This window comes from Bombus affinis, chromosome 6, assembly GCF_024516045.1.
Source record: "Bombus affinis isolate iyBomAffi1 chromosome 6, iyBomAffi1.2, whole genome shotgun sequence".
In the NCBI taxonomy this organism is placed as follows: domain Eukaryota; kingdom Metazoa; phylum Arthropoda; class Insecta; order Hymenoptera; family Apidae; genus Bombus; species Bombus affinis.
The window spans coordinates 13,661,415-13,688,755 of record NC_066349.1 but is presented as its reverse complement, the minus strand read 5'-3'; the positions used below and the strand labels follow the sequence as shown (position 1 = coordinate 13,688,755).

At 36.0% G+C, this 27,341-nt stretch overlaps 1 protein-coding gene across 3 annotated transcripts in view; it reads right to left on the bottom strand.

Annotated features, from left to right (window-relative positions):
• Nucleotides 1-2,410: 2,410 nt before the first annotated feature.
• LOC126917463 (tRNA dimethylallyltransferase) overlaps nt 2,411-27,341 on the bottom strand; it is a 116,201-nt gene continuing 91,270 nt past the window's right edge. For all 3 annotated transcript variants that reach the window (XM_050724354.1, XM_050724355.1, XM_050724356.1), the window contains exons 5-9: nt 16,520-16,635; nt 3,986-4,082; nt 3,145-3,258; nt 2,834-3,019; nt 2,411-2,739 (exon numbers count right to left, since the gene is read on the bottom strand). In XM_050724354.1, the coding sequence (XP_050580311.1) occupies nt 2,527-2,739; nt 2,834-3,019; nt 3,145-3,258; nt 3,986-4,082; nt 16,520-16,635 (726 nt within the window). In that variant the 3' untranslated portion in view covers nt 2,411-2,526. The remainder of the gene's footprint in view (nt 2,740-2,833; nt 3,020-3,144; nt 3,259-3,985; nt 4,083-16,519; nt 16,636-27,341) is intronic.

Here is a 27,341-nt window from a genome sequence, read left to right as displayed (position 1 = left end):
GAATACATTTCATTCTCTGTCGCGTTTCGTATTTCACAGACAAAATGTTTAACGTTAAAACGATTATTAAGACGTTACTCCAGCGAGCAAATAAGTAGCAATTATCGTAAGTAGTTGCGGTTAAAACGTAATTATAGTTGTTCGATTATCGCAGTCTAGAACACAACGATGCGAAAGATGGTATTAAATTAGTGGTTAATAGTATATCTCGAAGCGAGTTTCAATTGCCCATTAAATTCGACTTCTTTAGAGACAGAAGCACCGTAATTTTCTTCGTATAAAATATAATATTCCTTTGTTGTAACAAAATGAGTTGCGTCTTATTTGTCTTAATATGAAACGACATGATTACAGTTGGGGCGAATGAACAAGACGAGTAAACGAAAGTCAACTAAAAATCAATGAAACTCGAGTCAATTTTTGATTTCCGTCGTAAATTCGTATTCGATCGATATTCTCAGTAATACGTTTCTATACTCTGACATGTGAAACCGATGTATACTTTTTTTCTTTGCTTCTCTTCTTTTTCTAATAAGTAGAAGCTATGTTCTCGTAGAATATCACGCCACCAATAACGAGTTAGAGTTTATTTCTAAATCGTAGATCGCTTGGAAATTGTTCAAAACTAAATTTGGCGAATTACAAGACAAATTACTTATAGCTTCGCTCAAATAATTTTACCTGCTACCGTTTCGTCGCTAGACCGTGGATATTTATACAAATTCATAGCTTTACGAATATAATTAAAAACTTGGAAGTGGAATAAAAATTTGTTTTGTCCATTAAAGTGCTATCGGGTATTTGATATATTTTTATATATCCATATTTGCTGTAAACGCGCAAAAATCAACAATCTACTTATCAGTCCGGGCTAAAACGTCTTGCAACCGGCAGAAAAAATTCCACGAGCCTCGAAACATTCCTGGAAATCGCGACATGGTTGATCGACGCTCGTTGGTCCCGCATTCACTGCCAGTTCGCTGTTCCACGCTCGTTTCAGTGAAGTCGAAGCACAGACCCGCGTGCAACGCGAGACACGTGCGTTTGACAATGTTTCGCCAAACCACGAACATTCCCCAGGTGCATTGAAGGCCGCAAATGATCGAAGGGCCGTCGACCATTCGGCCAAAGGAGCACAGCGTTCGGTCGCTAGGTACGCGAGGGTGGCTCCGATGTTAATTGAAATCATTGAAATCGTAAAACAGGCCGGCCGAAAGGGTGCTTGCTCTTTCACCCCGTGGTAATTCCACGAGGCGTCAAGCGGACCGGCAAAACGTTTGTCGCATCTCGCCACGTTCGTCCGCTTTAATAAAGGCAAAACGTCGCGCGCAGACACGAGAATTTCCGCAAGGGAACGAACGAGGAGAAACGCGAATCCTCCGCGTGACGAGAGAACTCGCGTGAAAACGCTATTTCTCCCGGTGAATCGAACGGGTAATGGGAAATTTTGTTTCGTTCGAGTCGACCGTGAAGGAGGTACGAGGTTTGGGGTTGATGATTTGCGGCAGCTCGAGCAAATGCAGCTGGTATCGACACTGATTGAGCGTGATTCTTGAATGAAACGGACGGAGAAGCACGGATGGAGTGCAACGTTTCCGAATCGGCGAGTAACCACGACTTTTTCAAAGAACGGAAAGTTATTGCGGTATATGAAATACGATTGAGGAAAATAAAGTTGCGTACCGTTTGAAAGAGGGTGCTGTTAATGGAAAATAAATATGCGATGGGAAGACGAAGATGGAAAAGCGATTTAAGCGTAATCAGATTGTTCTGCGTCGATTTTAAATTTGCACTAAAGATATAGATGCCGCGCAATCTCGAAATGCCACGCAATCGTGATATAAATTGTATAATAAATTCGCTATGAATACATTTTGCGGTCTTGTATACGATGTTCCGATTCAGTCGAATATTACACAAACGATAATGTTCTGCAATTTAATGAAATGCGGCAAAAGAATAGGACAATGCAGTGTACAAAATAGGCATTTCAAGAATTTTAAATATTGCCGAAATTATCGATACGATTAGTAAAAGCACGCGTTGCCATCTATACAGATTTGCTAGAAACTATATAACGTACATATATCAATTCTTAAAAAATTAGGATTCTTCCTTACCGATTGAAACAGTCCCGATAAGAAACTTCTAGAGAAAATAACTAAAATACAAAATTTTAAAAGCTAGCAGTGGTAAGTCATAAACAAATCCTTAATATGTATAAGCGAAGCATTTAAACACTAATATTAGTAAGAATTTGTTATAACATTTACCATCAGATGATATTACCGATTCACAATACAGTAGTCAACACCAGTCAATAACGGAAGACGAGGAAATCTTACTTATCGGAAGAAGGTAACTTTCTTTCTATGAAATCATAGAAAGAAAGAGCGATAACACGAATTAATTCATATTTCAAGCACTTTTATATACAATACAAAATATGAGCATGAAATATAGCTATTTTTTGCATATATTTCACAAAGTAGAATCACAGCACACGGAATGGTGTATCGAACTTTATCATCGATTTTCTTCGATCATTTGTTCTATTAATTTTTCTTCTTCTTCAAATTTTTCTTGCTCTTCCGACTCTTTCTGTTCTTCCGACTCTTTTTGTTCTTCCAACTTTTTTAGTTCCTCCAATCTCCTTTTCTTTTTCAAAGTTCTTTTGTGTTTTGTACTTCCCATATGACTGTTCCACTGATGATAACCAATAAATATCCTGTCGCAGATCTGTCAAGAAAAAATGCAACCGTATAATTGTTTCCGATCCAAGAATAACCATATATCGACGATTAATGATTAAAAATATAAGAAAAATTTTTACATCGCAATAATGTCTTTCCTCGTTGCTGCTGTCGGTAAATTTTTCGTTTTCCACCGTCTCGTTCAGAGGTTTCTGTGTAGGTTTCTCCCCTCTAAGCACAGCTTCGATTATTGCCACAGCTGGTTCGTACACACAACTGTTCCACTGATCCAGATTAGTGCAATCTAATGTATAAATTGGCGGTACCTGCAATCGTTTAATCAAACAGAATTCAGAAATTCCGTCAAACTTAATAAATATATTATAATACAGAAACGCATAAAGAACATTATATCGTCTTTAAATAAGATATTTATACAGTTGAATCATACCTGTCTATCGCTGCGACGAACTAAACGATTTCGGATCCATTTTTCTTGCCTCCTCGCGTACCTTTTTGTAACCAGTTTTAGGTCGTCGATACCCTTTTGTAGTAACTCCTGACCCTTTAAATAAAACATTCCTCTCTATACATCGATATAACACGACTCGTGGGAATATAATATAAATTTTATATTAGCTCTCTATCGATCTTTCCCGTTCAAACAACCGACGCGTCGGATCCAAAGAGAAACTGTCATCGTCGTCGTACATCTTCCCAATTTCTTCGTCTTCCAAACGATATCGGTGATAATAACAAGAGAAAACAGTTTAAAAAAGCTCTTCGAACATCTCTCTCTACTGCTCTTCGATCATCCGCAACTGTTCTTCCACGACTCACGCCACTAATCTCGCAACTTCAAACGCATATGGCAAGGTAGGATTATTCGACTCGAGCTAAGTAATTCGTCTTGCAATTCGCCGATTCGTCATACCCCTACTGTCATCCTCAATGGGACTGTTCTATCTAGTACTTCGTCATTTTTCAACGTATGCAACGATCCTACCTTACTACGTGTATATGTATATCAAAAGTCTGTCGAAAGACTGACGCGCAAAAACACTCAAAGGAAGACGATGGAATGTAAAAAAGAAAAAGAGAATGGACGCTCCACTCTTGGAACCGCAACATCCAACAAGAACATCGAGCATCCCCTTAAAGGCCTCTCCCTTCGATTCCATTTCTCTCTTTCTTCCTTTCTCTAAAAGATATAAAACGTCTGGTTCGTGCAACAACGACGCGCAGCTACGACGAAGAACGTGACGACGTTGCAGTTCGCCGCTCCTGCTTACCTTTTTCTCTCGCTTCTCATCCTCGGGCAACACGAGGTAAGCGTGAAACTCCTTGAAGCCGATGCTCTGAAAGATGCCCTTCGTGTAATCGGCTGACCTGGAATGTAAACATTCGCCGAATCGTGTCTGCTCTCGCACAGCCTCTCTCCGCCCTCTTTCGCTTCGCTCGCGCCGATCGCCGATTCCATTCTCCGCCAGCTTCTCCCTGTCTCACCTGTGCGTTCATGCCTCATTTTTTCCCTTACTTTTCTCTCTTTTATCGCTAATTAACGCTCGGTGACCGGTGAGCTCGCAGATCGTTCGATAAGCATCGTTCTGGCTAAATTACGATCTTCGTCGGTGGCGCGTGCGCGAGTTAAGATACGCTTTTTACCGGAGATTTTTGCACTTTCCATAATTTCAACGAATTAAGCATACCTTACAAGATATAGATATACAATTTCAACTTCGAACGAAATCGCGTATCCTAATAAATCTCAGCAGCGTTTAGCGTCTAACGTTGTCGGTGGATTCCGGGTATGAACCGTATCAAACAGGAAGAAATTCCCAGACGTTTCGCCAGCTTTGCAGTTAGAGTTTCGTAGTAAGGTTCGAAGGACGCGCTGATACCGCTGCGCGTCTAGAAAAATACTTTTAGCCGTTTAACAGCGTTAGATCTAATAAACCAGGTTGCGAAAGAATCAACGACTCTCATTAACAGTATCTACGCAATTTTATCTACGCAATTTCTATGAAATAAAATGACTATCATTACCGTTATCTCGATCGTTGATATATCGAGTGTCACGTGAGTTCTTTACACCTTGCCCTGGGAACCGCAACAGATTGAAACATACTACACGCCGTGACACTTTATTTTTCCAAAATATTACATTATATTTGCACGTTTCTTTCTCTGGCAATATTATCTAAATTATTCGCGTCGTTGAAGATTTTCTAAACCATGAAATTAATAAAAAGAAATTAATAAAAAGTTTAACGAAACATAGGTCACCGATAACCACCGTTGCAATCAGCCACGCGTTAATTAGCCACATCGTTGTTTCAAATTGTTATTTTCAAAAGACATTCGCGAAGGCCTTGGTTCCATCGTCTTTAAATGTCGTCTGACAAGCACGTTCTCGGGTCAGGTTCTCGAGTGGCGATCGTGTCTCGGTTGGCGGGAGACGGCATTTTGCGGGCTAGCTGTCTTATCATGGGTGGATACTGTGGATAGCGATAGCGGGCGAGGCGAGGCCTAGCTTACGTGGCGGGAAAAGTCGAAGCCGTGGCCACGGTTCACTTGCTGGCACACGTGTCAATGCCAAATATGCGGCTGCCAGTAGTGCAAGTAGAAAACAGAATCTAACGATGACGTGGGTGTGCATGTGCACGCGCGCGTATTACGCGAATGATGTTACGGATATCGACAGACAATCACGATAGAAACTTCATTTCGAACATCTTATTTCTGGTTAAGAATGATCGAGAATAGATTTAGCTACGATTTAGGCTTTACGTAACGGCAAATTTTGAATCTGAAGTGGATTGTGTCGCTTATATGGCTGACTAGGATGACTTGTATCGCTTGGATCACTTTTGATCGACGTCTTTGTGGTCGTAGTTTGTTGAGAAATTAACAATCGTTTTCCAATTGATTGATGATATTTTTCAATTTTAGTGTGAAATACATCGAACGTTAGGAATGTAGAGTTACCGATTTATATGGAGTAGCGTTTTATTTGCTACACGAGTCGCTCAGAAACGATAATTAACCGTATATATTGAGAAATATATAGAGAGAAAACCAACGATTTTTATAAATGTTATCTATTTTAATTCGTCTTGGAAATTAGGATTGTTCGTGTCATTTCGTTTGAATATAACATTTAGGGAGTTAACGATGTAAGAATACATTGTTATTTTCCATTTTTGTTATACACGTTTCAGCATCGATTGCTAAAGTCGCTTGCCGGCTATATCGCAGTTTCGTCATCAATATTTAACAGACAGTCCACGAAATTTGTATTTTTAGACGACCATCGGGAAGTACATTAACATCATTTTTTATTACGATAGCGCACAATGTGTCGAAATACGTCGAAAATACGACATATCGTTACCTTCTTTGACACTAGAAATACGGAACTATTGTATATACATTACAAACGAAGATTAATGATTCCATTAGAAAACTAAGATGAAAAGTTAATATCTTTCCAAAAGTCATTTTTCTTCGAAACTCTCGATGTCAGTTATATTTTTGCCCGCTATATAGAAATATCTATCTACTCTTTCTAAAATTCTATAATAATCTTCCATTATACACGCTCTTTATATTTTTCGCTTCGCATTTCTATAACTTATTTTATAATTTATTTGCAAGAAAATATTATAAATTGTAAAATCTGATATATATATATATATATATATATCTCCATTTCCAAAATAAATGAAACAAGCGAATTATTTCCAATTGAATAAAGAGGTAATACTTGGACATAGTACAATAATTGAAAGTATCGTACATCGAAAATACCGATCTGATAATTAATCAAATTAAATGAATATAATGCTAATCAAATTTTGTCTACAGTGGTTACAATAATCTTACAATATAATAATACTTGAGATAATCAAAACGAAACAGACGAATGAATATAAAACAAAGATTATAATTCGCGAATAAAAAAGAAGATGCATATATTTGTTGATTAGGGACTGGCTTTTTAATATACAATTCGAATTTATAGCGTGCTGATTCCATAAAATGACGATAAGTGCTATGTCTTGCCATTAAGATACTATTAATTTGTATGTCTTGATAAAATTCACATATCATTATTGAAAATGAACAAAGTATTCAGAGACTTACGAGTAGTCATTGATAATTAAAAATTTGAGATCGCATTTCCTGAATGTTCTAATTTTGTTGTCGATCCAAAATTAATGCTGCATCAATAACAGTATCAATAACAATTGTCGTTTCTTTGATAGATCTTCCTAAAACGGCAACTTTGAAAATAATAGAATCTTACTATCTTTGAAATTCCGGACATGTATGAAACGCGAAGCGATTCCAAACTTTTAGTCAGCGACGTATATTTACACGCACAGACGTACAATGAACTTTTTTCTCGTACAAACTTCCGTCTAACCTTTTTGAAGTATAAAAATGTTTCATACATAAACTTTTTGTGAAATCCCCCACCGTATGGTGGTCGGTATCTTTCGCCAGGCATCGTAAATCTGTTCAAATTAATGCGAATTGACTAACCCTGCGACATTTCGATACTTAATACATCAACTTAACAAACCGTTTTAGATCCCTGTTAAATGTATTTACAGAGAACTCGTTAACGTTTTTTTCCCCGTTTCTTGCCCAACCGTATCAAAGATCACGCTAATTTTCCACGATACCGAATGCACGTGTCTCGCCGATTGCCGTTCTTAACCAGCGCGACACAGTTTTATCTAAAAATTTCACATTTATCATTTTCGAGAGAATCGTTATTAACGAACGGATAATATCGTAATAACATTGATATTCGCGTTAGATATACAATTCAAAATTAATCAGAGATGCGCCAACATTCTTGCATCGGTTCACGATAATTCCGGTGCCAATAGCAGGTGTGTAGCGATAATGACAACAGCCACGTACGGTGATAGTAGTGGCAAAAGTAATTAAGATAAGGACGAGTGACAGTAATCATTATCACGAATACATAAATGCTTTGAACTATTTTTGCTACTCGTTGCCAGGCAGACGTATCATTTACTTTTACACACACCCGAGGTTATCAGGTTCAGAAGAGATACATAATATACGCTACCAGTTGATAAGTATTTAGACACCTGGTAATTTCACCAATTTTATATTCCTCGTACAATGATTATTAATATTCGGATACCATAAAGATTCCTCTATATATTTGTTGACGATAATGCTATTGAATTAACTGCTTCTTAATATATTTGAATACTTCTTGTAGTTGATAGAAAAATAGATGTTATTCGTTTAATTTACATAGCCTTTTGTATAATAGGCGATTAATTCGATAATGGTAAAATTTAGAATCGCAAATGAATTCGGACAATGAGCAATTTACATTAATTTTATATACGAGATACGTATATGATATATATATATAAATTTATATTAATAGGAATATTAATAGGAGTCACTGGATAGAAAGAATCTTTAAATAGAAATTATGCTTTCACGAGCTCTTCATATTTTCGAGATTGCAATAAAGAAACGTTTCTAAATGTTCACTTTAGTACGTTATTAATATTAGATATTATCTCACAATGCGATTAGCGAAAGTTGATAAGCTGAGAATATTCAGCATGTTACGTATACGATAAGGTGTATTTCTTTCTCTTATCAAACTCTATCGACTGGATAGAAATTGTCAGTCGATTAATGGCTACAGATTTGGTCGAGAAATTTTTTACATCGATGCTAATGAACTTTATACGTGTCATTTCACACTATTTCGTAATGCATATCGTTTTGCAACTCTGTTACATTTTGTATAACCGTATGACATCGATGTTTTATATCTTCTAATATCCTACAGTTATAATATGCAAAGTACTTTTAAATTTTTACATTCGGATAATTGAAAATTTGTAATTTTGAATATTTCAAACCTCGGAAGTTCGGAAGTTAAAATATTTGAAAGCTTTAAAATCTTAAAGTTTGAAGTTTAAATATTTAAAGATTTGGAAGTTTGGAATATTAAAAATTTAGAAAATTTGTAAGAGTAACTTAATAAATAAATCTCAATGTTCATTAAAAATTTTCCAACGCTTCCTAGAAATATTAAAAACCGATAAAACGCGATTTTATAAAAACCATGATAACATCAAGGAATTATAAGACAGTGATCGATTCATGGAACATGATAACAACACGTTTCGTGAAACACGTGAAAAGAAAGAAGGTCAAATGTTGCTCGGGAGCTGGTTATTTTCCGGTTTTTCCATGATTTGCAATGAATGGAATTTGCAAGAAACTGACTTGATTGATCATGAAAATTCCGAACTCATCGCGGGATCCTCTATTCTTCGCGTGTCATGCATTATCAATATCTTATCGCGATTAACAGAATCATAATTAACGAATCCATTCATAATGAGCGAAAGATTTTTAATTTGCATATAAATACGAGTTACGTGGCATTGAGAAATAATTGAACGATCGGATTCGCGAGAAATATTGTAACGCTATAGGTATTCTAGACTTATTTCTTCGTATATGGAAAACAGCGAATACAACGAAATAGGAGTTTTAAGAATGCATCGAGGAAAAGATATAATTTTAAATATTCAAACACACGGTATAAATAGATGTGTATCGTAATTTAATATTAACGATACAGATATCAATAATAATTTCTCTTAGTTAAATAAACATTCTACGAAAAAATTTCCTAAAGAAATCCAAAATTCTAAGCCGATTTTTTTTTTTCAAATTCTTGAATTTTATGCGATGCGATGAGATCTGTCAATCTAATTCTAAGAAAAATGTATCTATCAAAAAGAAAAAAGAAAGAAAAAATTCATGAAGCTAAACGACCTTTTTATGCTATTTTTAACTGTGTCAAAAAACCATCTGTGCTTATACACATTCAAATGAAAGAACAAACTGTATAAACACCGGTGCAATTACCACAACATCCAAATGAAGCATTTATTCGAGTATCTGATATCGAGGATAGAACTAACAAAATTCGACAAAGATTAGCATATGAATAAAACAATGGACAGATCAGGGGATCGAAAATTTTATAACATACACGGTTTATTTAGCGTCATAAAAGTTTCGTGTAATTAACCGATTTCGTCGCTTTCGTATCGGTACACTGTATTAATCACACCTGCCTTCTGAAACTTTGATGTTTCAGGCAGTGACGTCACATCCGGCAGAAGCCGAGCAGGCAAAGCCGGTGAACAGGAGCATTTGCATAATACGAGACATGCTACTTGCAGAAATGTGCGAGTATCGAGCTATGTAAGTAGAAGCGAAACCGTGGAAGAAGGTTATAAGACGTGGAGAAAAAGAAGAGCCGATAATTGTACGAGATATAATCATCGTGAAAATATTTTGACGTGGGCTTGTTTCTTCGTTACACGTAGCGAAATATAATGAACTTGTTCCTTGTTACGCGCGTAAAATTATTGTCAAGCGCGTGGGCCATGAAGAAATTTATAGCACGTGACTTTTACACGATATCATTACTGTTTCCCCTCTCTTTTCTTCATTCTTATTTAAATATTATTTTCAATATATATTTAAATATATACGTAGGATAATAAAACATTTTTATCAACCTTCGGAATATTCTGCGCACGATTCTCTTCTCTTTTCTCTCTTTTATAAATCATATGAATTTTACATGATATTATTACAGTGTTCTCTCTTCTTCGCTATTTAAATGTTAAAATATTTTCATTACTCGTCAGAATACTCTACAACTTGTCCTCTTTTTGTAGATGACTAGAATTTTTAACAATGTCGTAACAGAAGACTGATCAGTTGTGTATTATATCAAGATAATCCGGTATTTTCATTTGATACATCTTCATTCATAATTGTCGGTCTTCGTCATAAACATCCGTTGGTCTCGTGCAGAGCCTTTAACCCCAGAACTCTTAATCTCGTCCAAAATTCGCGATGCTTGTCCTGGGTTACTAGAAGAAGAATCGTGCACCACTGAAAATTTAAATCGAATAACAAATATAAAAACTATAAGTTCTTTTAAATCTTCTTTTATCTAGTCCTCTCCTGCGGACTAGAAAAGAAGAAAGAAAAAAGTTTCCATCTCTTGCACCGTACGTTAAACCAATTTGCGGCCTGGAAGATGTTAAATTTCTCATAGACTGTTCTGATGGTCCAGTTAACAAATTAACAAATATCGTTCCATATTATAAGATTATGGTATTCATCTTTGAAAGCTTGTTTCACCTACAAACGTACGTAGCTTTCCCTTATCAACTATCGAAAAACAATCATTTTCATCCCTTGTATCATATATCTACGTATATACATATACCAAAGCTCATGCTACCTAGAAGACGCTAACCTTCTCGTAGACTGCTCTGGTAGTCCCGTTCCCATGAACTCCTTCCAGACGTCAATGTAATTCAGTCGGAACCCCCTGACTGGCTGCAGGTTGCGTACCGCGCATTGCACGTGCCGTAGCGAAGCCGACTGCAAATTGGCCTGACGGCGTAATTTGCATAGCTGCTGGTGCAGCGGCGCGATGCGCCGTTCACTCAGGCGATCCGCACGCATGTATACGATAGCGAGCAGCGATAATTAACGATAATTGTCAGCGAAAGGAATTAAAGCGTCGCGTCGAACGACCGGAAAGTCAGGGATTTTGTCGGTTGATGGGACGCGACGGGCAAACACGGATCAGAATGGGGAAAAAGGGGACGCGAAAGGGGTAAGCGTTCGCTGGGGAAATGGTGTACGTAATAAAGAGGGCGCTGAAAGAGAAAGAGGAGGAGATAATTCAACAAGAAGGGTGTGTGCGTGGAAAAGTGGGTAATGAAAGGGTGGCAAAAGGGTGAAAATGAAAGAGGTGAGAGTAAAGGAAGAAGCTGTGTTAATGTGTCATAGAGGGAGAAAGAGAGAGACAGAGATTAAATGAGGGTGAGTGCGAATGAGAAGGAAGGATGGAGAAAAAAGAAGAGTTGCGTGTGTATAAGGGTGGTAAGAAATTGTCCTCTTTGGGGCAGGAAGTGGAAAATCCATTAGCACCGGCAAATTGACTGGTGAATTTCCTCGGTTCTATAAAAACTGTGCCGCCAGAATGATACGAACGAAAGATATTAATTTTTGGACGAGAACTCGCGAGATCATTGAATCTCATTTGCACTGCGCTTGGACGTCACATCGTTGGAATATGAAATTTCGCGTTGTTTATAAACGACAGTTACGCGTTTTGACGTTGTACACAGTCTCAACAAGGATTCAATTTACAACATTCTCAACAAGTCATCAAATTCCACGAGAATCAGGTAGCAGACATAAAACGCTTCGCTTATCGTCGCCTCTGTTTGCCTCTTTTACACGAATGCAAGGTCCAGTGATGACGCTGTCAAGATTTATTTTTTAATCATTTGCGATGTTTGGCACGCGTCGTTTCATGTACAATGAATTTACCAGCAAAGGGAACAGGGGGATATCCATAATTTTTTATGTAAAATGGCATACGATTTTCTTCCTGTTTTTTTTTTTTTTTTTTTTTTTAAAGCAAATTTAATATTTACTGGAAAGATTTTATTTTTCCATGATTAAAGAGTTATAAAAAATAGTACTTTTGTAAAGATAATGTTTAAAAGGAAATATAATTTAAAAAGAGAAGTCGAAATCGATATTTAAAGTGATTTTGTAGGAAATGAAAATTTACCGAATACATTCATGAATATCGGTAGCAAAAGTCAAGGTGTTGAACTAGTATGTTTTACCAATTACATAGAGAAACAATGGAATTATACTTTGACTTAGTACAAGCACACATATTAAATTTCAGAATAACGTAGCTGTCTTTCTATTTAGAATTGTATTCTTGAATCCAAAAAACTCGTAGATAAATAATACCATCCTAAAATACTGGCAGACTTGAATTTAGCACGAAAACTATACCTACTTCCCAATCCGTGAACTCGTGCTCAGCTTATGTAATGCTTACAATTTTAATTCTAATAGTACTACGCTTTAAATAAACATTAGAGGAACGAAACGTTGTTTTCCTCCATATAGTATTAAAAATACAGCTGATATTTGTGACATTTTATCGAATTCTTTGCATTCCCTGTGTCAGTGTCACTCGATAACCAGAAGGTGGATAGTTCTGCATACGCAAATACTTTTCAGGTGAAACGTATTAAATTATGTTGTACCTTCTTAACCAGTATCTCTTCTCGATTTTTTTCTCTCGCTGAATATTATGATGAGTAGTACACTTTGAATATTTCGTATGCTTTGGCGTATTGTGTGCAGTTTTGTATCTTTAAATTTCCCAAAAATGCATAAACTTTCGCAATCTGATCATAAGCGTTAGCGTACGCAAATAGAAGCTTATGTCTCTTATGTTACAAGCTAGTATTACAAATACTCAATTCAATTTCGAATATACGTGTACACAACGTTACCCTGGAATCATGCAAGCGTGAGCAACGTTTCATTCCAACGAGGCAATTTTTCAGCGAGGCCGTAATTTAGAAGCGACTCAAGGTGATCCTGTTACGTTGCTGAACCCGTGCAATGTTCTATCCGCGGCGAACACAATCGGTCGACGAGAAATTCATTTCACCTGGATAAGTAACGGTGGAAAAATGGCATCGACAGCGGGTATGAGGCATTTCCAATCTCTGGCTGTCCTTTCCGCCGGATCACAGGCAAAACGACCGCGGCCAGAGAACCGTTAGCAAGAGAGAAAATGCGAATCGCGATAAGCTAGTGTATCGATTCGATTTAAGCATTATGCCAGCAGCAGTACACTATGGAAAAAGTACATCGCCGATAAACGGTTGGAGAAACCAGGTTTATTGTTTTTATTCACCTCACCTATACCGCTTATCCATTTTGCGCCCTTCGTCGTTACGAATGCCGATACGAGGTCGAGGAGTACGATTATGCCTCCTAGAGGCTAGTTGCTGCAATGCTTATTATCTCTTTGAACTACATCCGTGGTGAATAACTATTGGATTTTGAGAATTCTTAGATGTAATTGAAAACTCGTCTCAACGTTATAAATACTAGAATTTTCTTTTCTTAGCGTTCGATGTTCTCAACTTTTAAATTTGAGAACATATTAATAAAGAATTTTTGCCGAATATTTGAAATCCCTTAATGCGATAGAATTATTGTCTGAACTCTATCGATATTAAAATTCGTTTCAGCATTCTCCTTTTTACTCTATAATTCGTCGAAGATTTCTACTAGATTTTCTGGAATACTTAGATGAGATTGAAAATTGTTAATTTTAATTTTAGCGTTATAAATGCCAGATTCCTCTTTTAATTTACAATGCTACAGACATAATTCTTGATTTCCAATTCATTTTGTCAAATTTTCTAGAAAAGCTGGATGACTCGTGCCGTTACATTAATTTTATCGCTACTATCATTCCACGAAAGAAGAGTAAATATAAAAATATAAATCACGTGTCTTAAATTTGCATCATATAATTCTAAATACCAACTAGAAAGTCTACTATATTTTTTAAATGATATAGAATGCTAAAAATGCGCATAGAGTTCAAGTGATAAATGATATAAAAACAAGACTAACAGAAATGCATTTTTTGTTCATCGTCTGCTACTTTAGTTTCTCTAATTTTTTAATAGTATCTTAGAAGCATTCAAAAAAGTTTCTGAATAATTAACGTATCAATTAACATCGTTCAATGCTAGTTTTAATGAGCGAAATCTGCAAAAGAGGGACACGCTAACAGAGCTATAAAAATTAACGATAAACGAATAAAGATCTTAACGTATTCTGAAAAGATAATACAAACTTTAAATTCGATATTCCACTTGTCAAATACTGCGGATGCTTTTCGAATATCAATTCGTATTGTTGAATAATTAATACAGTTTTCGCAAGGTCGTAAGTAATTAAGAGGAATACATTTAAACCTCATAATTTTTGCTAATACATTATACCAGCCTTATTTATTCGACATGTAACAGCTTTTAAGTAGCATCCCTTCACCTTTTGTTACCATATGCAGAAAAAAATGTCATTTCTTATTTTTATGAGTATATATTAGCATATATTTCGAATTTTGAAACACATTCGCTTTTATTTTCGATTAATTTCACCGTGGTATTCGGTAAATCACAAAAACCATTCGAATAGCAATATTGAATCGTCTTTCAAACATACAGTAATGCGCAAAAGTTTCTGATCAGATAGATTTCTCGCTTTATATTCCGAAAGTGACATCTAAAATAATCTTAACTGCATAGAATGAAGTCAGTGAAAGAAAACAGTACAACGAAATAGGCACTGTTATAAAATTACATAATCTTAATTATTTAAAATTCTTTAAAATATCATTTTTGGATTGTAAAGCAAAGAATTTTTCTTATTCAAAACTTTTACACTTCATCGTAGACAATGAGATATGCATATATTCGTACGAGAACAAGACAACGAAATCTTCTATATTATACTATTCGAATATTAATTTAATTCAAATAAAAATGTGGTGTTGTAAAAAAATCTGTTCTTACGTTTGAAACTTAATTAAAATCCCAGGGATCTCTTTGAAAAAAACCGTCGAACCGCGAAAGGCGTTTGAGAATCGCTGCGTCGAATCAGCTTGGAACTTCCCAGATATCAAGAGATAAGGCTATTATCATTCAGTCGAGCCAGTATAATTCTTTCTTTCTTTTTCTTTTTTCGTTGTTCTATCGCGCGCGGTGCTCGTACACTGCCACGAAGGCCGGTATGTACTTACTTTTCCTCACGACTGGCTACTTCCTTTATTTTCTCTCGGGCATCCGGTCGACGCGCTCGCGATTTCCGGAAGCGAGTAAGGCGAGAGCCGTGCACCGCCAGACTTCATTCACAAAGACTCTAGCGTGTCTCGTACGAATCACGTGCTCGCTATGCACACGTGATTCGTGAATTTCGAGCAGCGTGAAATACGCGTGTATCTCGAGACTACTCTTAATTCACAGACGATATTATTCTTTCCGTTACGATGGAGTTGAGATGGAAGACTCCATCATGATGGGACGATGGAAACCAGTGTGGAGATGTTTCAAAGATGATATCGCTTAGAAAAATGGTGGTCTAAAATGGTTTTTCTTGCTTGGTTTTTTCTTTGATGAAGCGTAATTGACGAGTACGAGAGTTAATGAGTTGTTAAGGAGTGTATGCACGAGCAGATTGGGTTCGGGATGAAAAGTGTGGGGAACTAACAATAATTAATGGATCCTATGTGAATTTTTAAATTACTTTGGGAACTTTCTGGCATCTGTATTTGATGAATAAAACCTTTGGAAATTTCCTAACGGAGAATGAAGCGTACAAAAATGTGCAAACTAGTAAGAAGTTAGTGCTTCAAAGAGCATTTGCTACCTTCTTATGTGTTTACCAGATTATAACATTAAACTATCTATTTAAAAACTTGACACGATAGTACATTTTAAAATGAAATACACAACTCGTTTGTGCATGGAACATTTAGTAATTTTACTTTTCTAAGTTGTTTAACAATTTGAGAACGTCGCTAAACCACACGCAACTCCTTCAACGGCCCATTAAACAAACAACCTAAATTTTTAAACAGAAGCAATATCATTTGAAAATTCGAAACTTTTAATTAATCTGCTGCTTTAACGAGGGAAGCAGGCTTCGGTTGGGGAGAAAATTTTCAAGCGAACGGACTCGTCGAACGGTCTGGCGAGCATGGATCGGGGACTCAACGAAAACAGGAGAAAAACGAAGAATAAATCCTTGAACCGGCAGACCGGGATCGCGTGATATAAAGCACTTACTGATATAACTCGTGCACTTACGTGTTGGATTTAATCCGTTGCTCGTTGTATCTCTGATGAAAGTCAAGCAGTTCCTGCACCAGACCGGTCTCAACCATGGCGTCGACCCTGCTGTCCAATCGTTCCTCGAGGACTTTCTGCAACAATTTCGGAGAAACGGTTCTCGAATTAATTGACCGCAATTCAACAGCGTGTCATCTATATTAAGAAACGGCCACATTTATCGGCTACTTTCCAATTATCTCCAAGTTGTATATTTCTTTTATTTGTTCCGACGTTTTCTACTTAACGTATTTCATTAATTTATCCTCGATAAGATTTCCTATTCGATCGATGTTGATGATCGTTATTTGCTTCTAGGAAGACGACATCCTGAAGAACATCGTTATTTTGTAATATTTTAACGATCGATTGTACGACTATAGATGAGTAACTTGTTCAAATAAAAAAGTTGGATACTTTTTTATGAAAGGATATTAAAGAGGACTAAATGATTTTGTATTTTACGATGCCGCTCTAAAAATGAAATGGTAGCTCATTGTAGGACTCGTCTAGTGTACGTAAACTTCGATAATTCTCGACTGAATAGAAGTAGTAAAAGAATGTAGAATAAAATTTCTCCCTTTATAGGCTCGTTTTAGAGGAAATAAGTTTAAACGTGCTTAGTTTACGAATTAGGCAGATATTAATGGCGTGTACGCGACAAATTTTCCAATCCGATTTTCGCGAAAATATATATTTTTTGAGATATATCTTGCATAAACTCTTTGACGTTCAGCATATTTAAAAATAAGTGAAGTCGTATAAGATATACATTATACGTTTATTCATATTTCTAAAATAATTTTTAAAAACCGAATACATTCATTGTATTATATATTTCTACATTTATTGGTTTGATACTAAAAAGATCTATACAAAGATAAAAACCTTGATTTCACAAAAATGAAACACCTTTCTCTTCCGACTTGACAGTTTAACAAGCAAGCACGATCACATTTTAAAACACCAACGTATCCAACGCTTTCTTATAAATGTCACATTTTACACCCACGAATGCATCGGTGGCAATCGAATCTGCCAGAAGAAGCATCGTAGGTGTTCAGTCTCTTTGGAAACGTTTTCTACTTAGTTTCACACTTTCCAAACAGCCTTATCACGTGATCTCTTTGTAAAACTAAGTTTTCCTCTTTTTATCGATCTTCCAAAGGACTATTCTCTTCCTTTAAAAGATGTACTTTTTTGATAAATATGCAAATATAATTCCGAATCGTAATTGAAAATTTAAAAAATTCAGAATCATAAAAATTCAAGATATAAGACATGCAAAGTGAAAAAAATGCAAAATTATAACCCACACATACCTCCACGCCAAATTAAAATATCTTTGAAATTCAATTTAGATTCGCGTCATTTCCATTGAGGAAGCCGTGACTTGTTAAGGAGCAATTTGATATCAATGAAGCGCTTGGGTTAATTCGAAGGCTAACTTGTGTCATTAGAAAAAGGAAAGGATAGACATCGTGGCCTTCGACAGGTTTTCAAATTGATCCTATCTCTTTCTCTCTTCTTCCTTCTCGTTCTTTCCTATTTGATATGTACTCGCTAACTGCGAAAACGCATTAGATGAGGCGTGTGTCCTCGAAATCCTGTTCGTGCAAAATCTACGACTAGTAAGGTATATCGAAGGCGATAAACCGTTTCGACGTGACTCGTTTCTCGACGTGTATCGCGTTAAAAGCGCTACGAAAAAAAGGAAAGGTGTCATTCATAAAAATATTTGACGGAGCTAAAATACGTCACACATTGCGGAGGCATCAGTGAAATTAATCGTTAGATGATTCGGGAACGACCAACAAATTTTTTCCTTCGTGTAACACTTTTATCGACATTTGACCTCAATTTGTTTAATAAAAATTCTTTCGGTAATATTCCTCAATATTTTATATGGAGAAATTTACAAAATTCTTTTAAAATGATAAAAGGGAATATTTGCCGTAAAAATTTTCCACGATTACCTTCAGAATTCGGGAAGAGGAAAATTTTAGCTACTTTTGCGTATAATATTCTGAGTTTATAAAAATAATTGCTTGATTAAGCCTCTGCACAAGACATCCTAGATTATAAATCAATAATTTCCTAAATTATATTCAACCGCTAAAATTATGCGTTTTTTGCATTAAAAAGAATATAAAATTGGTATCCGAAAGTAAGCAGGAATAATGAAAAATTTATAGCTCTAGTATACCTTTTCTCATTATCATATTAAATACTAATTGCTTTTTAGTAACAAAAACAACTATTAAAAAAAACTGTAAAAAAATACATATATACGTGTCTCAACTTTTATCTATGTATACTTAAAAAGGTATATTTACACGACACAGGGTTTTAAAAATTTAAATGTCTGTCAGAGAGTATATTCTTTTAACTTTACTTGTACCTTAATCTCGAGTATAAACTTCTTACAATCGTAACCTGAGCGAGAAGCTGACGTCTACTTTCAGTAACGATCTTTTTCTCAAAAAATGCTTGATTTCGCTAATTAACAGATGTTTCGCGAGCCTTTAAAATATTAAATGCCACACCGCGTAGTCGATCGTTTCATCACGTTTCACGATCGTTCGGGCGGCAATTAAAAATGTTTTATCGGAACGAAGATAAAGTTAATAAAAAAAAGGGGGCTAAAAAAGTAACATATTTGCAAGTCATAAATCGATATGACGGAATCGTCCTCGGACAGTTATAAATAATTTTATGACGTTATCTCAGTCTACCTTAAAACACGTCGAATATTTGATCAACCCGACCGGTCGCCGATTTCCCCTTTACTAAATATATATATAGTTTCGAAAGGCATACCGCTAAGGCGTCGATTAGAAATTCCGATAAAACAAGCAAAGTGAATTCGTACAAACGTTAGAAGGTATATAACAAGATGGACACGTTTTCACGAAACAGTTACACGAGACCGTGGAAAGTGTATGGCCCGAAAATTAGCACAGTCCTGTCGAAAGTAAACACGTCTTTGGAAGTCATTTTTTCTCTGCGCCTTTCATTAGGCATAGAAAAAAATATTCATACACTGTACGTCTATTCGAATATTTCTTTAATATTCGATTGAAATGTATCTAATTGAGAAACCTTGTGAAAAAAGCATTTCGTACGAAATAACGGTGAAATCGGAGTCGATTCGGCAAATCTTCCCTCTTCATCGTAAAAATCCATCCTTTCATCCTTTTCCTTTTATCCTTTCCTTTTTTTTTTTTTTTTTTTTTTGTATTTCGTTTTTAATGAAAGACCACCTACATTGCGCGATGGTCATTAACATTTCGTTGAAACGACAATCTTCGATAATCAGATAAATACAGTGAATGTCAAATCGAGGTGGCTATTAATATCCTACTAAGAGCAATGATAGATCTAAGATCAATTTCATTTCTTTCGGCCAAACCGCTCGCCATTCCAATATCGAATAGCGTGTAATAACGGTTTTTAGCCGTCGATGATAGCATAATACGCAATAGTATTGTAATTACAACAAACGCGTTTCCACACGCGACATTTTACTGACACAAGGCGGAACGTTAAACGTAGTTCAAATACGGTAAATAAATAAAACAGAATCGAGGATAACATTTATTTTAACAATTTCTTCTGACTTATGTTAAATATTAAACGAATAATTAATTAGATTTAAATGAATTATTAATTAAATATATTCTCAGGTAATTTACAAATTTCGTACTAATTTGCAATTCTACACGACCGATATGATTTTGCTTAATTGGTTGAATAAATTAACGGTTTTATTTATTATGCTAATGATATAAAACATTAAGACAATATGGTAATAAAATTGGAAAAATATTTTTTAAACGGACAATATACAAAAATATTTTTTTCTAAATTTTAAATTCTATATAAAATAATACAAACTTAATAACACCAGAAGAAGGTAGAAAGAAACGAAAGTATAAGAAAATACGCCTCTTTAATCTGCAACGAACTTAAAAATATCCCAAATTGTAAAATTCGAAATTAAACGAGGAGAAATAGTAGAAAGGTACAGAAGGGGAAAGCAGGTTTCTGTCCTAAAATGGCGGCAGTCGACAAGGCGTGCACGGGAAACGGCTCCTTGGACAGCGGCGAATCGTTCTCACGCTCGTTCACGGTTAAAACGCGACCTCCGCAACCCGTTTCGGGCCGCGTTCGCTTTAAATCGTATTTAAATGCCGGCGGAGCTCGCGAGCTACACACGTGCGCCTCCACGGTTTCATTCATGGGCGGCTGCCGCGTCAATGACGCAAGATTCTCGCCAACTCGGACGAGTCGCTATTTGATGACCACACGGTACACGTATACGTGGGGCCAGACGTGGCTCGAACACGTTTCACTTATCGTATGGAACCGAACCAGCCTGTTTTCGTGACACCACGCTCCATGAGAAAGATGAGAAAGGGAAAAAGGAGAAATACAGGAGACGGAGACGATGGAAGAGGACCAACGAACATGTTACGTGTAAAGGAGAAAGGATAGAGTGAAAGAAATACCAGGAGGAGGATAATAAGATGCTGTGCTACGAGCAATGATCGCGAGAAATATTCGTTCGTAATATATAAAATGGCAATGGCTACTTGTACGTTAATTTAATAATTAATTTACTGCGTAGTAATTTACTATCTTGATAAGTAACGGTTGTATGTTAGGAATTTTAAATAAATAGTTTTGATAATTTTAGAGGTCGTAAGTGTAAATATGAATGTATTAACGGTAGAAATAACATAACAGTTGTTACAACTGTGTAAGCTTACCGACCAACCTACACGCGAGGATTAAAAAAAAGAAAAAGAGCGTGTGCGAGGGGTAGAAGGTTACGCTTTCATGAAAATTTGTAGCTGCCCAAAAAATTTGACACTGATGTGCGTTAATAACGGTCAGCTTGATGGATTTGATTCTCCTTCCGATCCTGCTGACTGCGGGGATTGGTAAATTGCCCCTTAGTGGATGATGGCTTAATCTTGCTTTATCGAAGTAAGTGAAAGCCGATTGTGCGATCTTGCATCGAATTCTGTCTAACTGTGAATAACGTGCAGACTTTTCTACTTATGGAAATCGACAAATATCTATTAGTACTTTTAAAGCTGGAAGAATTGTTCAAGTTAATTAGCCAATTTTTTAACATACATATTTTGGATGGATTTGGATTAAAAGTAAAAAGCAAATAGTCTAAAACTTTCTACGCTAAGGTACATTATTTAAAAAAGTCATTTCCAGGTATCTACTTCCAATATGTATTCTCACACATATATTCGGAAACATATCTTAATTTCAAAAAATGTTTATTTAATCTTTCAATTATGTACATGATATTTCGAAATTGTCCGTTCACTCTTTTCCAACGAATTAAGTATGTAGAGTATTTCATTTTCTACCTCTAAATGAATATTCAATTTCCACCAACCTTGATTGTTACGTAAACATGTAAATGCATGAAAAATTTCGTACGCTATGTATTAATCGAATTAATATCCTTTTCTAACCTTCAAGATACACTTTCTAACGTAAGATTACATAAATTAATATAAATGGTATAAATTAGTACAGACTTTGAATACAACCTATGATTCCGCTTTAAATAATTAAACTTATACAAAATATAAAAAAGATACATCCGTCTAAACTAAACTAAATGATCACAATAACAGACATTCGACAAAAAAAATTCTCACATCTCGGCCATTCTATCGACACCTTCCAATACCGCAATTGAGGAAACGAAACCGCGAACCATCCACACGGTTTACTACACCGTGACCCTATAACACGGTTCTTAGTACCTCGTCCTTAAAATAATTCGAATAGGAAACGCCACGATCGAAATACTATATCGTACAGTGGACAAAATTAAACAATCCGAACAGACAAATTTATCGCGCTACATTTTCGCGGATTTTCATATATATATATCATTTTAATTTTCCCACATATTTACAATTTTTAGTAACTGATACAATGGGAACACGCAAATATCTTAATATTTCATCAGTGTTTAACGATTAGATATTCAAATAATGTTTTTTATAGCAACCTAATTACGACAGTCGTGTCTCATTATAGCTTTAATAAAGTTTCAAGATATTTTATATAACATATACAATATTGACATACGAGTGGATCGAGCATAACATTTTCTATAGTAATAAAATTTTTTTTTAAAAATAATAAATATTCAAATACATTCATGAGCCAGCTTATGTCAAGCGTATAAGTGAATATATAATAGTGTTGTTTATTTAAATAAGACCTCCAAACTTAGATATTTCCAACATTTTATTCGTTCTTTATTATTGTTATTATTTTAAATTCATAAAATTGTCTACCGTGTTCCGGCGCTAAACGTTCAAATAAAACCTGCCACCGGACCACGTTGCTCACTATTCAATTATAGCTGCTGTCTACGCGAAGGTAGCCGTATCTCGTCCAGAAATAGTTTCTGAACGGTCTCTGTTAGGCAACGGAAACCAGCTACTAACTAGCAAGTAAAGTAGCGCGTGATGAATGGAACGAGAAGGAATCGTTGAATTTTAGGATTGCAGCGATAACAACGGCGTGTTTAATTCTCGATCGTCTTCGGTTCGAGAGCACGAAGGAACGCGGTTTACGTAATGCAAAGAGACGACTGATTCCTCCGGTTTCACCACCGTGGCTGACTGAAAGCGAAGGAACAGAGAGCTGAAACTAGAAAGCCTCGTGTGCTCGTCTAGTTGTCAGCCAAATCGGGCCAAGGTTCTTCCAGAAGAAACAGAAGAAGAAGACGAGGAGGAATGTGAGTGCGTGCAAATTTTCACGACCCTGTTCTTCGATTCTGCTCGCCTATGCCTCGTTCTAACGTTAGCCTCGTCTCAGAATGTAGAACTATAGCGTGCCAGTAGAAAAGTAGAACTTCTGCAAAATTTTTTGGCGAAACAGAAAATTCAAGCTCTAAGGAGTGTATTTCAGTTGGGGATATTTATCTACTAAAATTAAAACTACCAATGACTAAGCTATAAAATTTGTGACAATGAAATATTATATATATATAATAATCAACGACACAAATTGCGGGCACGAAAAGAATTTCTAAGATTTGAAGAAGAAAGAAGCTAATTTGTGTGCCATAATGCTTTAGAATCCAAGATATCATTTACATCAGCCACTCACATTAGCCGTAGCTAGACTAACGCTATGGACTTTCAACGTTTATCAGCTTTACAGATTTAGAGGAAGAACAGGTAGTAGAAAATATATAGACTAGTTAAATTTAGTGACTTTTACTACCCTCATTTTTTTCAATCCTTTTCTTTTTTCAACCATCGTCTAGTTTATGATCGTAGTTTTATCTTACAGCAACCCCGAAAGCTAAAATAAATTATTCTAGCACTTAGGATCTTCTCGCCAGAATCGTTCTTTCATTCTTTTTTCATTTCCTTTGGCATTTACATCGTTTATCACTTTAACTCCACCACTATAATATTTGATTCTTCAAAAATTATATAATAAATAATTATTCTGGTATTAAAATTAAGAGGGAATTTAGCTGATCAGCTTAACTTCAAAGTGGTATCAAAATCGCGTTAACGAAACAGTTTTTCCTTTCTCCGCGAAAAGGCCCACTAAATCATTGGTCACGGTCATTTTTTCCTCAAAGTTGCATTATTAGTTGCAGATTCGAGATACAAGAAGATTTATTGCATCGGCGCTGATTCTTCTGCAATCGTACCGACCTTCTCTTGCTTTCGATGATTCCGTCTGAAGGTGAAAAAGTCAATGGCTCCGACAAGCTCGATTTGGTAAACATGCACGTGCTTCACGTGTACGCGTGGGTGTGAACGTACGATTCGTCTTTCGACGGCGAGACAGGTCCGCGTTTCGCAGAAATCACGCGCTCGATGTCCGACCACGATAACGATTCAACCTTGACATTAGGATTTTTGCACAGTTAAACGTCGGGCCCATACTATCGAACAGCTGAGTTTGGACAAAAAATCGGCTGAAATGACAGAAGAAAAAACCGATCCCAGACGACCGCATTACGCATAGGATGTGAGTAATCGACCAGTTGAAATGGTAAATGCAAGCATTAAAAGTGAAGACTTTCAGTTGAATGGTCTCTACGCTGCATGATAATAAAAAATTCTTCTCGTATATTAATAATTAGACGGTGGATATTTATACGAAATTTCTCTATATAATTTCAAAAGAAGAAACTTGGATAAAAAATTGTTTTACGTCCCAAATATTATAAACAACCGAGTATTTTTACATCTTCAAATTTTTCACAAATATATAAAAATCCATAGTCTTTAATTTATAATATTTCCTTTTCTTAAATGATGTACGATATGTAAAAATCTTATCTGTTTTATCAGTCTTTTCTATTTTACTGTGTTTGGTAATCTCAATTACTAATGGTTTATTAATACAACTAATCTAAACGTCAGACAAAATAAACCAAGCGACACGCTTCGTCTAGCCAGTACCGTCTGTACGTCATACGAACAAAACAGTTAGACCGCAGATCCTTTTTTCCCTCTTGTTAGTTTCTTTGATGTTCCGGACGGCCGGTTAAAGATCGTTTTGAGAACCTTGGACAAGATAGATGTGATGAATGGTGCGTATTAATGCGTGGCTATGTGTAATTAGGAGATTGGGTATTTAGAACCAGAAGAGCTTACTAGATATCTTTGTAAACCGATATTTTGAAATAGAGAGCATTAAATGACTCGTTGATTGTTAAGCGTCCTTAAACATTTAAATGTAATTTTTTAATTCTCGACACTCTACGCCGAAGAACAATAATCACACGCAGCGATACACATGAAAGCCAAGAAAACGCTGGAATTCTAAACAAAAACGGCGCGGACGAAACGTTTCATACCACAAACCGAATATCCGAACTTTTCTATAGAGAAGAGACGTGTTGCGCTGCGGCGGCGTGTAATTTGCAGAAATGATTTTCGTGGAAAACCAGGGCATGCCCAGGGCGTTGGCGTGCGCTATTCGTGAGAACACCGGTCGATTCTCAGCTCGTCAAAAAACCGACGGCCGAAAGAAGCGTGGTAGAATGAAAGAGATACAAACGTATTCAGAAAAATTGCCAAGCCATCGAGAGCGCCTCCGGCCCCGTTGGTAAACACTCATGAGAGGTCGCGTACCGACTAAATTTGTACGCTAATGACACGCTTTCGGCTTGCGTTTCGTGCAGCAAATTCGATCGTCTTCACTTATTATCAAAATATCCGACCGATAAATGCTAAACGTAGCAACCGATCGACGTGTCTTCGAGCACTTATTTGTCGGTACATCGCGTGAGATTCCAAATCGAACGGAATTATTGTCTGGTACGATGTTTACTTTCTGTATTCTTTGCCGCAACGAAATCGTTGAAATAATTTACGAATGAACATTGAAGATGTTTGTATGTGTATGAACGTCAAATCGATTTCAGGTGTACCCAAATTTAATGGGCAATAAGTGGATAATGAAGTGTTATTTAAACTTTGTCTTGTAATAATGTATTTACGTGACTCGTAATATGGTATATGAATCATGTATGACAAATAAGAGTCGCGTTTATAGGATGAATTATAGGCAAGTTTGACAAACAAGAATATTCTTCAATAAAAACTTAATCACTACAAATTTTGTATGGTAATTGAAACAGGAGTACCTCACATGACTCACATGTGCCCAGAATTTTATCTTGTTGTAACGTTACAAATAAATTCTTCAATTCGTAACATATAATTATCAAATAACCAGGAGTGTATTCGTTTGGACTGCCCGGTTCTCGTTTCAAATTTCATACTGAACAAGTTTTCAATGAAAATGTTGACGATAATAAACTAAATTTATTCTAAACAAATTACGTTCTATTTAGAATATATTGTAAAGAATCTAAAAAAAGGAGGAAAAAATGTTAGTAATCGTACAAGTTTATGGGCACAAATTACACAAAACGCTGATTAAAAACCAAACACCCATTCCAAGAAAAAAGCATCGCGCCTCTCCGATCAAGTCTTTAATTCCATTACTTCTGCCAGAATTTCCCATCCTTCACGCGCAAACACTCGTATTTAACCGAGACCCGCTCGATTACCCAAAGATTAAATAAGCTCACACACTTTTTCCCAGCGAGCTCGATCCAATCAACGAGACGCTTTAGGCAAAGAGAATGGAAACTACATTAGCTCAACGATCCCCTTTTCTTCTCGCCCCTATTGAATCAATTTAAGCAGCGACCAAAGCGTAACGCCGACGAAAAAGGAGAACTGAACCGCAAATAATTATCGATAGCTTAATTATGGGACACAATCACGATACTTTTGTATTGAACTTTATTAATAACTACTATATATTAATTTCTTATACCGACACGTATGTCTAAGAAAGTCGCTTGTTTAAAACTAAATTTAACCTTCCAACATTTTTGCTTTTCGTATTAATACGTGTTTGGCATAAGATTTTACGAAGATTGCTAATATTGCAAACTTTAATCTGTTAATTAGGGAGGACAAGTTAACTCGCCACTCGAATGTAACTGTTTCTTCATTTACAAATCTTCTGTTTTATTTTTTACTAACATTTCATGACGGTTACAAATAAATTAGAAGAACTAAGCTCGACCTATCAATTTGCTTTTATTAAATATTACTTTTACTCGTATATGATCTGTATATGATCCTGTTGACAAGTTGAAAAATGATTTCATTCGTTTGAGCAAAAGCCACGACAGGGGACTCTAACTTTCATAGACGAGCTGTTTAGTGAATCATCATCGGGAAACGAGAAAGCTCACGCA